This window comes from Euwallacea similis, chromosome 1 (assembly GCF_039881205.1).
Source record: "Euwallacea similis isolate ESF13 chromosome 1, ESF131.1, whole genome shotgun sequence".
NCBI classification, from domain to species: Eukaryota; Metazoa; Arthropoda; class Insecta; order Coleoptera; family Curculionidae; genus Euwallacea; species Euwallacea similis.
This window is the reverse complement of record NC_089609.1, coordinates 2,928,408-2,942,479: the sequence shown is the minus strand read 5'-3', so window position 1 is coordinate 2,942,479 and position 14,072 is coordinate 2,928,408. Positions and strand designations below refer to the sequence as shown.

General features: G+C 39.4%; 1 protein-coding gene across 3 annotated transcripts; it reads left to right on the top strand.

Annotated features, from left to right (window-relative positions):
• Window positions 1–473: 473 nt before the first annotated feature.
• Window positions 474–14,034, top strand: LOC136415123 (uncharacterized). 3 transcript variants are annotated; one of them, XM_066399574.1, is made up of 7 exons: window positions 8,153–8,638; window positions 9,548–9,680; window positions 9,729–10,293; window positions 10,349–10,629; window positions 12,632–13,081; window positions 13,137–13,513; window positions 13,557–14,034. In XM_066399574.1, the coding sequence occupies exons 1-7, from the start codon at window positions 8,629–8,631 to the stop codon at window positions 13,595–13,597; spliced, it is 1,857 nt and encodes a 618-aa protein (XP_066255671.1). In that variant the 5' UTR covers window positions 8,153–8,628; the 3' UTR covers window positions 13,598–14,034. The 3 variants fall into 3 exon arrangements, with proteins under 3 accessions (XP_066255663.1, XP_066255671.1, XP_066255654.1); XM_066399566.1 differs by lacking the exon at window positions 8,153–8,638 and adding an exon at window positions 474–811 and having other exon boundaries at window positions 13,137–14,034; XM_066399557.1 differs by having other exon boundaries at window positions 8,154–8,638; window positions 13,137–14,034.
• The last annotated feature ends 38 nt before the right edge of the window (window positions 14,035–14,072 follow it).

Here is a 14,072-nt window from a genome sequence, read left to right as displayed (position 1 = left end):
AAGAGAGCAATAGTATCACTCAAATGGTACGCCATCGTAGTGATTGTCTTTGTTATCGTCTAATTTATCGCAAATTGCGTTGTGTTCTTCAAATGCAGGTACTTGAAACAGCTAATTGGGGATTGTTCAGCTCAACTATCAACATTTTACCCATTGGAAAGTGTTGGTTTTTATTTAGATAAATTAATTTGTATATTTACTCATGATACGCTAATGAAGATCTGCAAGACTAATACCACGCGAAGAATTAGGCTAATAGCAAACTGGACTTACAAACGTGCTGCAGTTGCATATTCACATATATATTTTCCTCTCGAAATTATACAATTTTAATCTCAGTTTCTGACTGTTTATTGGAGACTTTCCCCAAAACACCTCTAACGCTGAGGTTTACTGGTTAATGCAGAGTCCCCCCTCCCCGCGGTTTCTTTGGAGGAATTTGTTGGTACCCGTCTTCAGCCCGCCCTGAATGAAATCCTACACATTCTCAATCTATTTACGTGATTAATACAGTAAATGGAAGCATGTATGCCGAGAAACACTCCTGGTCCTTACGTCTCATATTCCCGACCTAACGCCAGAAAGAAAATGCGGAAAGTCTCCATTCAAACTTTGGTTTGTTGACATGTTCGGTAAACGGAAGTTGAATTTCTTTGTTTTTCAATAAATTTACCTTAAGCCCAACAATCTTTCCTTACTTCAAAGTGTGCCTATACTATGTGATATTAATGAGTAGTGAGTGATTGAAACAGCATAATGATTTAGCGCCTGGCTGCTTAGTTACAATGGATTACCTTCAACCTTTCTTGAGGTAAGAGCTTTGTTCGTTTTTATAAAAAAAATTAAAGTCCTAATTTGCGGGGGATTAATCTAATATTCGCATTTTAAGCTGCATTAAAAAGAACTATTTTCTCCGAAAAAAATCCGAACCTGCAATTTTTTGTTCCATCTGGCAACATTGCCTATCAAGATAACTGTGCATATCTGTCAAAGTCTGACGTCCATCTTTAGAAACAAACACACATCGCGGCGTTGTCACTCTCCCAGTTTAGTTACAACGCAATACATGGGACACTTTTCCGTCCAAATATTTGCAATGTTTAGGCATGTTGATATTCATTTTTCAAAATGCATAGAAAACACTTATAATATAGTAAATTTTCAAATTTGTAAATTTTCTCGCCTTGCCCCCCAACTATGTGTCATTATCCGTTTAACAGCAAACAGTGAGAGTGATCGATACACCAAGAAAAATATGATTTAGTCAAATATTCAAATACCAAACCGCATATTACTCCTTCTGACTAATCATATAGAAAAACAGTTTTGTAAGGATTTACACTGTTCAAGTCCTATAGGCGTCATTTTGTGGAGAATTTATGCATTCTTCACACTACATTTCATCGGGTGAAGATCTTCACCATTTCAATGTTTTCGTTCTCTGAAACCTTTCAGGAATAAACATCGTTTTCCTTGAACCTCCAATTTGTTGTTCCATCTGGCAACGTGGCGGAAAAGTATCGTTGAGCATATCTGCCAAAGACAGCCTAAGTTTAACATGGGTGTTGAGAAACAAATGCTAAACGCTGCGTTGCCATTTCAATCAATTTTTAAATTACTGTCTAGAAAATTATTAACTTTTTAGCTATCCCAAATTAATCTGAACTGAACCTCGAAACTGATGACTTTTTTTCCATTTGTGTGTGTGTGTCTGAAGTAGGTACTTTCGGGTTAAATTGCCAAATACACATATGGTGCCCCAATAGTGTGTGATCGGTAAGTTTGTAGCAAAAAGTCAAATGAATATACAAGGTGTCTGAAAAAAGCGAGGCATTGAGCCCATCGTCATCTACCCAGTTGCAAAAAATAACAGTAAAAAGCCAATGTTCCATTGGTATATGCCGGCTAGTTTCTGGCATATTTCAATAATGCCGCACTGGCCTCTTGCAGGTTTTACTGCACCGGGCCGGCGGCCTATCATAAATCGCTCTCTGGTAGAGACTCTGTACTTATGAGTCTGTTGCGGAGCATTTATTTCATATTTGAAATTTGAGTTGAAATGTTAAAAATGGTCAGTTCTGTGCCGAAATTAATAGAGCGAAATACCGCTGACTGCGTTTCCGGACTCGGAGAAAGGACAAATATTTTGCCCGAAGCGAAATAAATCGAGGGCAAATTTTTTGGAACATTTTTTGGAAATTTTAAAGGTGCGACTTCTCAGCTAAAGTGTGGCAATTTTCTCTCGACGTTTTCCCTGTGGATCGATCACCTAATAAATTCCCCGAGTCCTCCAGTTTTATCTGCCCACAGAACCAATTTCTGCCAAAAGAAAAACTGATCTTTTTCCAAAGTAGGAAATTTAGTCATCGCCGTAGGTTTGATATCACCATCAGTAAAATCACAGATTTATAAACCCGAGGACACGATTAACTTTTAAAGCTAATTATTCTTCGGTTTGAATATTAATAAATTCCTTAAAAGGAAATTCTAAATGATTTACCTGACTGCTGTAAGGTAGATTTGCTTAATATAGGTGTGACATAAAAGAATCCTGTTTTGTTGAGAAGCAAAACGTTCGTGATGGGTTAATTATACGAGGAGCGTTCCAAATACACGGGAAAGGCAAAGCATGCGCTTTCTGGTCTTTATGAATGGGTTTCACGTTAACGCCGCCGCTATTGAAGCCAATATCGATAAATCCTCGTATATCATTCTTGACATCTTCACTATTATTGTTTTACGGCTATCATAAAGTTCATATAAGGAAAATGAAAGACCGAAGCTTCCTACGCGCTTATGCTATAATAATGTGTGTGTATTTGTTAAATAAGTTTGCTATGTTTGAGAGAAAACGTTAGATTTCACTTTGTAACACTTTGCATATCATTGTGAGATAACTAACAACTGCAATTATCATTTTTCGACTTTTCCGTGCGAGCTGATAAGTAGCCCAACTGAGTTATCTTTCCCAACATGCCATCATAGAGAGGTATTTGGGAGAGATAGTACTCCGCAAAATAGTAAAAAAGTATTAATAGACTCATGAACAGAAACCCACCATTTTCGATATACAGGGTGGCAAAGTGCCACATTTTCTCTTATATTTTGCGTTTTTGTCGCGCAAGTCTTGAGTTAAGTCTTTAAAACTTTGAACCAACAAGCGAACCTTCCAGTCCTGCCCGAAGAGGTATCAATTCTTTGCAAAACCCAAATGTGACTTATGCATCATGGTGCGCCAACCTATTTCGCTATGGAGGTGAGGGAGTTCCTGAACCAACATTGTAACAACCGTCGGATAGGTCGAGAGGGACATCAGTCACGGCCTCCTAAATCGCCCAACCTGAATCGTCTGGACTTTTTTTGGGGGGACATCGGAAATTACTGGTATACCAGGCCCCAATTGAAACAGAAGAGGAATTTCGAAATAGAATAGTGGATTCGTGCAACGTCATCCGCAACAATGGAATATTTTAGAAAGTCGGTTCTTTTATGAGGCAAAGAGTGGAGCGCTGTAATTTAGGAGGACATTTTCCACAGTTTTCATCATTTTATTTTTGCTTAGATTTTTTTATTTTATGAAATTTAACTAAATGTTACGGATCGTTTCAGATAGTTGATAACTGAGCGGGATGATTTTTTGTCTTCGCTTCTTTTATATTCTTCATTTGCATCGAGAGATATTTTTGCTAATTCTACGAAAACGGTGAAAGATACGAAAATACTGCAAGAGGCTAGAAAGCTAAAGGATTTAAGACGGAATTTAAATGTGTTGTGGGAATTCATACAGGGAGTTCCACAGAAAGATACAAAGTATAAAATAATATATGACCCAAAAAACATCACACCCAGTATATGGCTATCGGCGATTTCGACATTTTGTTGTAGTGAGTCTTAAAGAACATACGTGTATCAAATTTTAAATATATTACTCAAGGTATATGTAGGTGAGAAAAGTGGAACTTAGTATATAAAAAATGGTGTGTTTTTGACTATGGTCTATTCGAATTTTTTTATTATACTACTTATCATAAAAATTTCAACTCCTAGAAATAATGCACGTATTTTAATGAAACTTTCCAAATGTCTTCACAACACTATATAAAATAAGTAATATAACTTTCGAGTCAACCGAAGTCCAGAAAGTCTTCAAAAATCCTAATAACATGAACCTTGTGAATTTGCACGCTCGGCAACTCGTTTGGGCATGCTTCTAAACAAATAGTTGATGTCCTCTTAAGATAATATATCTCAGGCACGTTAAATTGCATTTGGTAACCCTGCTAAAGGACGTGGTGGGTTCTCCAGGGTGATAACTCTTCTTCCCATTATGTGCCATACGTATTCTATGAGGAACAGTTCAGGAGAGCGTGGAGGCCAAGGGAGAACGTTAACATTGCGATGTTGTAGACGAGTCGTAGTTACTCGAGCAACATAGCTACTGGTTCAAATACTTCCTGTGTTTGTAAAATCTGATCAATTGTAGTACTATTACGAATTTGATGCGTTAATTCTAGGTATTGCAATTTTTGTGGTACGTAGTATATTTTGCCGTATACTATCGTCCCGTGAAATATCTCCGTGGTGATGTGTTACACCCTGTATATTGAGGATGAGCGTTTCAAATTAGGGTTTGATTATTTATAAAACGATTAATTGATGCTGAAAGTGAAACCATGTTGTGTAAGTACCAGGACGATGAGCTGCAGTTGATAATATTGCATTGACTAAAATAAATTGGGTGATAAATATAGAATTTGCGCTATTTCCGGATGTGCTGCCGAAACCAAAAGTAGTGGACATTTTGCCAAAAAATGCCACTTGTTTATCTAGGCGATATTCGGTGTTTCGTCCGCATAAATCATGTTAAACGTGTTAGAGGTTTATCCACTCCACGTGAAACACATTTGGCGTTTTTTCCTTTTAGTGGGGCGGCTATTAATACATTCCGACAATTTGCAAATGTTGTCTAGAACAATGCCCCTTTTCCTGATAAATTTCATACCTCCTTCTCCCTCCTCTCTATATTAAGCCTCTTCCGTCTACCATCGATCTCGTTAATTCTAAAGGATTAACCAGGTTCGGCACTATCAATTTCGGAAACGTAAACAAGTCCGCTTTCGAAATTTTTGCAACTGCTTGCTGGAGAAGTCCGAAAATAGTCCAGATTCCTACAAAAATAAATCCATGTCAATATGAAACACGCAGTTGTAGCTACTTTTAGGTGTTCCTGAGATGCATAACATTTGGATAAAAATCAGTGGCGGATCGAAAAATTGGTCCAAATATTTCCAGGATTTGAATCCCGATCCCTGTCTAGCTAAGTCCATTTTTTGCGTTTAAAATCCCACTAAAAGCCCCTGTAGCTCCTAGAGCTCCTGGTCCATGAGCTACAAGGGTTTTTATAACTACAAAACCCGCAATTCATGTGGTATAGCTTTCGACTTCTTTGGACAACGACTCCTTGCCCTTTTTGATTCTCAGACGGTCACTTCAGGGCCTCGAGATATTTTCAGCTCCATTTTTGGGCATTTTTGGTCCCATATCAGCAATTGCAGTACTAGGACGAATGCCAGTCAAGAACGTGATTTTGGAGTACATTGTTGCAACAATTGCAAGTGCATTGGTCAAAACAAAATTGCTCCAAAATTGCAAAAACGCACGAAAAATCCAAGAAAATGCCAAACAAAACTGTCCCAGTCACGACCTTTCTAATAAAAATAGGGAAGAAAATTTTACTTACTGCCCTTAGTGGGAAGATAGACATGAGTGCCATATTCACTCAGGATCACACGTGTGATTGGACTAAAGTCCAGGGAGCACATGTGTGATCGGACCACACGTGTGCGAATCAACCAGCACTGCAGTATATCTGATAAACCGATCTCCTACCGAGGCAAAACTCCATACGAAATTTCATGTGGGTATAGCCAAATTTGAAACATCTCGGGGTACTTGGATCGAATGCTTAAGCCCGCCTTATGGGGGCGGCGAGGTTAGGAATAGCGGGACGGTAATTAAAAATTTTGCCCAGGACGCCAGACTTCTAAGGCCAGCCCTGGCCTGGTTTCAGATGGGAAATGGCATAACTTTTAATTCAAAAGCAAGAAGCATCTTATTGTGGGGTAATGAGAGGATAGCAAAGCATATACAGGGTGGAACAACCAAATGGAATAAATTCAATATCTGCGTATATCGACGTATGTGAAAGAAATACCGAAACACGTCAATTTCAGATTATGAAATTACATTCTGTAATGGAAAAATTTTATATCTAAATTTCCCTCTTTTTGCGTGACCAACTAATACTATTTCTTTATTGATAATGTAATAAAATAGTAAAACAAATCAGTCTCAGTTTTCTATGAGATGTTAAAAATGCAAGCCTCGAACCTACTGGCAGTAGCTTAAGCGTAAATAAAAATGTCTTTCAACATTAATGAACATCTGAGGCGTAACCGATCTAATCGCAAGCGTTATTCTTCCTTTTAAGCCACCTAGATTGCGTGGTTTAGTTTTGTACACCATACTCTTCACGTATTTCCGGTAAGAAAAACTCTAATAGAGTAAGATCAGGTGATCGTGCTGGCCATTCTAGCGTTCCCTGTCCACCGATTTGGGAAAGTTAAGTCGAGGACATTGAGATTGATTTGTTTTGTTATTTCATTACATTATCAATAACGAAGTGGTATTAATTAATAAGCTTTTGGTTTGTTGTAAAGAATTTCGCCAATTATATCATTTTTTTTATTATTCTTTCAAATAAGGTTTAAAACCGTAGCAGTTTTGAGTAGAGAATGAAAAGACCTTTCAAATGAGTTATAACAAACCCATACTTTTAATTAAAAAATTTGAGGGTTGCAATAGTTACCCAAAAGGAGGGAAATTTAGATATACAATTTTTCCGTCACAAGATGTAATTTCATAATCTGAAATTGACGTGTTTTGGTATTTCTTTCACATATGGCGAAATATGCAGATATTGAATTTATTCTATTTGGCTCTTTCACCCTGCATAGTAATCCATTTAATTCTTCGAAAACAAGACCATCATCTGGCGGATAAAGCACCTGAGATTTCAACTCTAATTCTTCTAGAAGTCACCACAGAGAAGTCTGAAACCGGTGATGAGATTCTAGAAGATAATCTAGAATCAAATACTGATAACGACTTAATGAGTGGCTTTCCAGAGGATACTACCTAGAGTGTATTCCAGAAGGGAATGCAAATCTCGGATTATATAGGGCATCTCGTGGTGCATTGGCCATGGCTTAAGAGTGTGTTGTGAAGCAATTTTAACTAAAATAGTGAATTTTTAATTACTTCTATGTCGTAAGGTATAACAGCTAAAAAGGGTGGATGTGGATTGGGATTATTTATTGCAATAAAGCACAACTTATCAGTAACCATGGCTTATTAATAAATCACGGTTTATCAATAAATAAACACCGTATGTTATTATTAAATTAACAATCAACTAAAAACTAGTTACAAAAGAACCATTTTATTGTATTAATTGTAAATATGTTTTATGTGTGTGAGGAGAATTATGTTTTTTTTATTGAGGAATAACGCCTCACACGCTCCCTCCCACATGCTCCAACAGCCCTTACACCCCCCCCTAGAGCATTACTATAGCACCTACAGTAGGAGTCATATGTGTGTAGGGGCTGTTGGAAGGAGGGTGTAACGAAGGCTTTTGAATACCTCATGGGGGCAAGAGCAACGCTACAGAGGTGGTGAAGACCCTGAGCTACATTATGAGAAGTAAAAGTTAGGAGGAGACGCTAAGTGAGCCAAGACAAGGATGAACTATAATGAAAGCCCTGTAACACACCTCCGACCTGAAGAAATAGTTGTCGGTGGTGAAGGGCAAGAGAAGGGCTGAGGAGTGAAGAGAGGGAGAGGGTGTCTTTTTAGTGGGTCGGTTCTTCAGGTTAGTTCAGGTTGGCGACTCCGACAGGAGTTTCGGATCGTCAACAAATGATGTCGAAAGAAAAGAGGCGCAAATTGAAAATAATAAAATTCCATTGTACAATAAAAATTGCTGGGCATGGACGCACCAAAAATTTCCTTACAAAGTGAATAGTTTTATTTATTTCTTGTAGACGCGGAAGCTTTGGAGAATTTCATACCAAATGAAGGCGCCACTGTAGAAAAGGAAAACCGAAACGAAAACGAAACAAAAATAGAGAGTTTTGAGCTTGCCGCCAACACTGGCGTGCCTAATCAAGAACCATAGAGCGGCGGCAACCTAAGAACGCCCGTACGGGTTAATTATAACTCGGAAACGGGCATCTAGTGCCAAATATGGTTCAATCTCGGGTTTCACGACGGCCTAATCGAGAATAAACCGGGATACACGACGGCGGGAGAGGCGTCCCGACGCCCAAAATAACTGGCCACGACGCCAATATCGGCCTTGTACGGCCAGTACGCGCGGGCTTTTGGCTTTTACTCACTTTTTACACATTTATTTCATGTTGACACTATCAATAAGGTTTTCGGTGGAACCTTCCGATGGCACTTCTTCCTAGTTCACGACTCTGGATTGGATTTTCGGCCGAAGAACCATCAGCAAGTAGTGACGCTTAATGTTGACACCACTGTGATATTAATTAGTTCCGAAATATGATTGAAAGTAAGTTATGGCAGTTTGTGTAATTTGCTTTGAGCTTTTTGTGCATTGACCGAAACTCCCTAGAATTGCTCAAGAGGGGAAGCTGAGGTGCACTTTTGCTGCGGTAGGTGCGCACTGCCTCCTTGGGCTTTGTGGAAATTCTTTATTTTTACGTTTTTCATTTTCCAATTTTGCTTGAGAAATTATGCCAATCCAGATGCGATTTTAACAAAAACTCCCTCCAGAGCTTTCTTGAAACAGAGGCAGAGGAGCAGCTACCCTGAACTAGTCAATTCTCCCGTCGGGCGACTAGAAAAAGCAAATGGGTTCTTCCTCCTTATTAATTTTCTTTCACATGCTTTCGCACAGGATTTTCTTCTCCTTATAGCATAGAGCAGGAGAAGGGACTCTATTTTCATTATGTAACATGCATGTTTGGAGTTCTTTCCCAGCCTATTTCCTCCCTGTTCTCCGGGGAATCTAGAGTGAATGACCCCTTAAAGGGGAGGCTAGAACAGCCTACATTTTGGAGCAATTTTATTCAAGTTTATGAGAGATTTTCAAATGCCGCCCATAACATGTATTTCTTATGCAATTTAATACCTCAAGCCTCGTTGTTATAGTTCGGAAACCATGATAGACATGTACCCAATTAAATTTTGGTGTCAAATTCCTTTGATCTCTCTTCTATTTCCAGCCCATTTTAATGCTTGTTCTATTAAACTACCGTCTCTTAAACTTAAAACAAACCTGTGAATCAGAGTCATTAATGGAAACAGCGTTGCGTAAAATTGTCTTTTATTTTTAGCCTCAACAAGTAACACAAATAGTTTTCGACTGTGAAGATATTTGCATCCAAGGATGCCAAACATATTGTAAACTTTTACCAGGAAGTGCAGTAATATAAATATAATAGGGGATTTCTTGCAGAGACGTCAACGATGCAAGCGGAAGAAACTGAGGAAGCCCTAATTAGCCCAGGAACTCCTTCATCGGATAAAATAATGACCTTCACTAAAGCCAACCCTGTAACGGAGAGTTTGACCAAATCCGAACTTCCTGAGTAAGTATTTCCAGACCTTATTACCTCTTCAGTCAACCTCCAACTTAGGTGCTCCAGCCCTACAAAATTCATCAACTTAGAAGATGACATTGAAAAGGTTGAAGTGGACACCCGAGAATCCTCTCTTTCCTCCTCAGACAATGACGTTGCATTTGAAGACAAACCTGAATTCATCCCCGTACCGGACTTTTCCGCGATTCCTCAGGAGAACCCCACCGAATCGGTTAAAAACTGGCTAAAGAAAATCACCGAAATCCAGAATGGTGCTGTGAAGAAAACCGCTACCCCCACACCCCCTCCATCAAGGGTGATAAAGTATCAAGATTTACCCTATATGGGGGAGATAACGTTAGATAACTCCAAACCTAGACGAGGGAGGAAGCCCAAGAAGGCCGACATTTGCCATTTGATATACAAGAACTATGGCACGATTTTCCCAGGAACTCCCAATGCAAATAGCTACTTGGAGAAGCACAGTTCTACAGCTGCGAAGAAAACTTCGGCTCTGGAGAAGCAGCAGGAGGACTTGGCTCAGAAAAGTGACGTGCAGAATAAGATCATTAGCAGTTTACTTGAGAAGAGGCTTACCCAGGAAAGCAGACGATCTCTAACTGTAAGTTCTTGCCTGTTATGTCTTCCTGGGTAATTTAAAGATTTTTTTGCTCTAGGTTAAAACGAAAGGGGATCAAAATGAGCCCCTAAATCTCTGCATCAGAGACTTGAACCACTTGAACATAAGGCTGATAAGCAAAGATGAGGAGGCTGTTACTCCGGAAATCAAGTCAGAACCCCCTTCAGACGATGACATAGAGCAGATTGTAGAAACCCCTTCGCCCTCCGAGGTTGTTAAGGCTGAATTGAGGTTTCCTTCAGTCACTCCGGAAAGTTTATCCACGTCTAGTCCTTCGGACCCTCCCAATACACCTGAAGGTTCGTCGGGTCAAGGAAGGTACGTAAAACAACTCATTTCTACTTGAACTCTCCTCCCTAAACTACTTGATTTTTCCAACGAGTTCAGTAAACAAAGTCCTTGAAAATCCTACACTATAAGTTAAATGGCAACAACGCGGCATTCTTTTGTTTCAAAGCCCTGCTATTGCGGCGTGGAAAAATATTAAATTACGCAGACACATGTTGCCAAACTTTTATAGTTTTCTTTGGGTTTCCGATATGTGGTGATTCTTAATATCGATTTCTGTTCTTTTCTCTTCAACAAGTGGGTATTACATATCCATCATGTGGATAGGAAACCGTGGGCATTCTTGTTCTGTGATGCCATTAAAATTTCTCTCATCTTTTTCCAGTTGGTTCTAGGAGCATTCTTCTAATAAATGAGGATTTAAATTTCGAAATTTTCCAGGTTCGGACCATAATTAGTAAACACAACAATTGTTTAAAATCTACGACTCTGCAGCAGCTCCGTTTACTTCATCCAGGAAAATAAATCTGCACGTGAAATATGTTTTTTCGAGCTGCTTCTTTAACTGTTTGATGCAAATAGAAGATGTTTTTGCTTCCTCAACGATTACGGAAAATGGAACTTCCCTAATTTTTCCGGCAAAGTCCTAGATTCGAGTCCCCATTCATTAATCAAAACGGTGCATCAGATCAATGCAAAAAATATACTTTTTTCTGTCTGTTTCCAATCTCAATTCCTTCCTTGATTATCACGATTGAGCCGTGATTCCACGTACCTTCAGACCGTATAGTTTGAGATGCAAAAACGAAAACGTGTCAATCCAAGAAAAAGTCCAAAAGCTGTTCTGCTCGTGTTTCACCCTCAAAATGCTCCTAGTAAATGTTGATTAATTAGCTAGCAAAAACCATAATTAATTTTTATATAGATACGATAAGTTGTATTTCCACGTATCTGATTTAGTCACGCGAAATAAGCTCACGCATTTTGTTGAGACCGTTTTTTGTAAAAGAAAAATTGTAGCGGATCCACATTAGCTATTTCTAAAATCAGGCGAGGGCAGAGTCACTTGCTTAGTTAGAGATTTAATAAAAAAGAGGAATGCAGATATGCATTTAATCCTTTGAACAGCATCACGTAAAATATTTAAATGTTATGATTATATAATTTTAAAAATAATATCAGGCTGGTGACGTTCATTATGCCCAATACACTGCGTTAACCTAATTCGGAAGTTTCGTTCAACTCTTTCCAGCACATTGACGGGTATGTTACCTTGACAAATAATGTTCTTCAAGTGAGTCAGGGTCTTAAGACGAACTTCATAAACAAGCGATTTTAGATAACCCCATAAAAAATAGTCACAAGGGGCTAAATTAGGCGAGTGTGCTGGTCAATGCAGATCGCCCTTAAAGGATATAAGGCGTCCTAGGAAGTGTTACCGCAAAACAGTTACTGACAAACGTGTTGTGTATGCTGTCTTATTGGAACTGCACATCTTTCTCAGTGTTGGCGTTGAGGGGATCGCAAAACAGAAAGCTTTACCATGTTAGTTTTAGAGTGACCTTGCTGTTCGTGGAAGCCCAGGTTTTTTTTCTTTACATCATCAGTTTCCTTGAAGTTGTATATTGGAAATAAACAAGTTGCTCTGTCCCACCCTGTATATTGGACCTTTAATATTGACGTTTTCATGTATGAATGATTTTTGAAATGCGGTATTTCGTGGGTGTATTGTATAAGCATCTCAAGTACCCAATTTAAAAAAGCTAAATAAGTAATAGACCTAAGGCTGGCAAATGCAAAATAGCGAAAGTGTGGCGACTAATTAACAAGTGAATAGTGGTTACGTGAGGTTATAATTAGCATACCCATCAACTTAAAACAGTAAGCCCGAGAAAATAATGTATTTTACCAGTTCTAAGAGCGGCCTATTTCTATTAACGTTAGGAAATCTGCATCACCAATGAGTACAGCGCACTTGAATTTAATTGCAATGGAAAATTCTATACGAGAACATTCCCTCATTATCTTACAGTTACGTGTACTGGCCCAACACGAGCCTCTTCATACACCCCATGGCCCTCCAACAGCAACTCATGATGTATCAAAGACTGGCGGGAAACATGAATTACACCCTCCCTAGTCACAGCCCCAGACCTCCCGGTTCTGCCGACTCGAAGTCCGAAAACGCGGAACCATCCAGAAGAATCGCGCCCAAATCTTCGAAATCGCACGAATCTTCATCAGACTCCGCCCGCAGACACCACCATGAAAGTAAATCCAAGAGGAATGCGAGTGGAAGCTCAAGCGACAAGACTCCTGCGAAGAGGAAGAGGTCGGCCATATTTATCCCTCCAATCCCTCCTGAGAACGCCACCAATCCTGCCACTGAGGTCAGCATTTGCAAATTTAAGTTCACCGGTGGGGCCAAGCCTACCTTGCAGGAGAAAAAGATGCTTTCTGTAGACTCAGGAGGAAACTTTAGGTCTTTAAGATTTTTTTTGAATTTGAATGAATTTTTATCCCATTTGTCTCTACAGATACTACAGTGGCACTGGAGATAAGAGTATGAGAGGCTACGAGTTCTTCCCTAGAGAAACCTTGCAGCAACAAGCAACCAACAACCAAGGTTCCAGCACTGGAGCCTTCCTCCAGGCCAGCGGAGAAAAGATCTACCCAGCCCCTCCTTTGGAGTTCACCGGTGGTTCTTCAACTCAAGACTTCCTCCTCACTCCTGAACTGCCAGGATCCAGCATAGCAGCCATTCAGCAGGAGGTCACCAATAGCACAGCCCTCCGAAACAAGAAAAGAAAGTCCAGGAAATCGATCCAGAGAGAAAAACTGGAGCAGACTTTCAAGGAGAAGGGGTTTCTAATCCAGACTCAGCAATTGGAGTCTGCGGAGGGGGCCACTTACTGTAAGTTCAGGCAGCTGAGGAAGTTCACGAGGTATCTGTTTAGGTCTTGGAAGGACTATTTGCCCGGGAATGTCCGGGAGTTAAGTGAGTCTGAGCAGAGGGAGTTGCAGCAAGCTGAAAGGGCACAACTACCCATTGAAAATTTGGATGAAATGTCTGTTAAGTCTGGCGATTTGACCAGAAGCTCATAGCATTTTTTGTCTCAAATTTGGGGTTTGGTGTACGAATCTCTGTAGATATTGATAACACTGTTAACCAAAGAGATGTATTGTAAATATAACCGCTTGGAAGTGCATAAAGACACATTTGACAGGGTCAAAGAGGATGCTAACAATTTGGAAACGAACTACCTAATATTAGCCCTGTGGGCTTAAGTTTTTGTATATTTTCTTTGTTATTGTAGATGAGTACGTCATAGGTTTATTGGTCTAATCTAGTCGGTATTTTAGAGCCTTATTGTTACATGGTACTGTGTACTTTTAATTGTAATTGTTAATTTAATAAATGGCAATTTGTTCTTATACACATTTCCAAGGAATAACCCTTTCCACGATCCCTT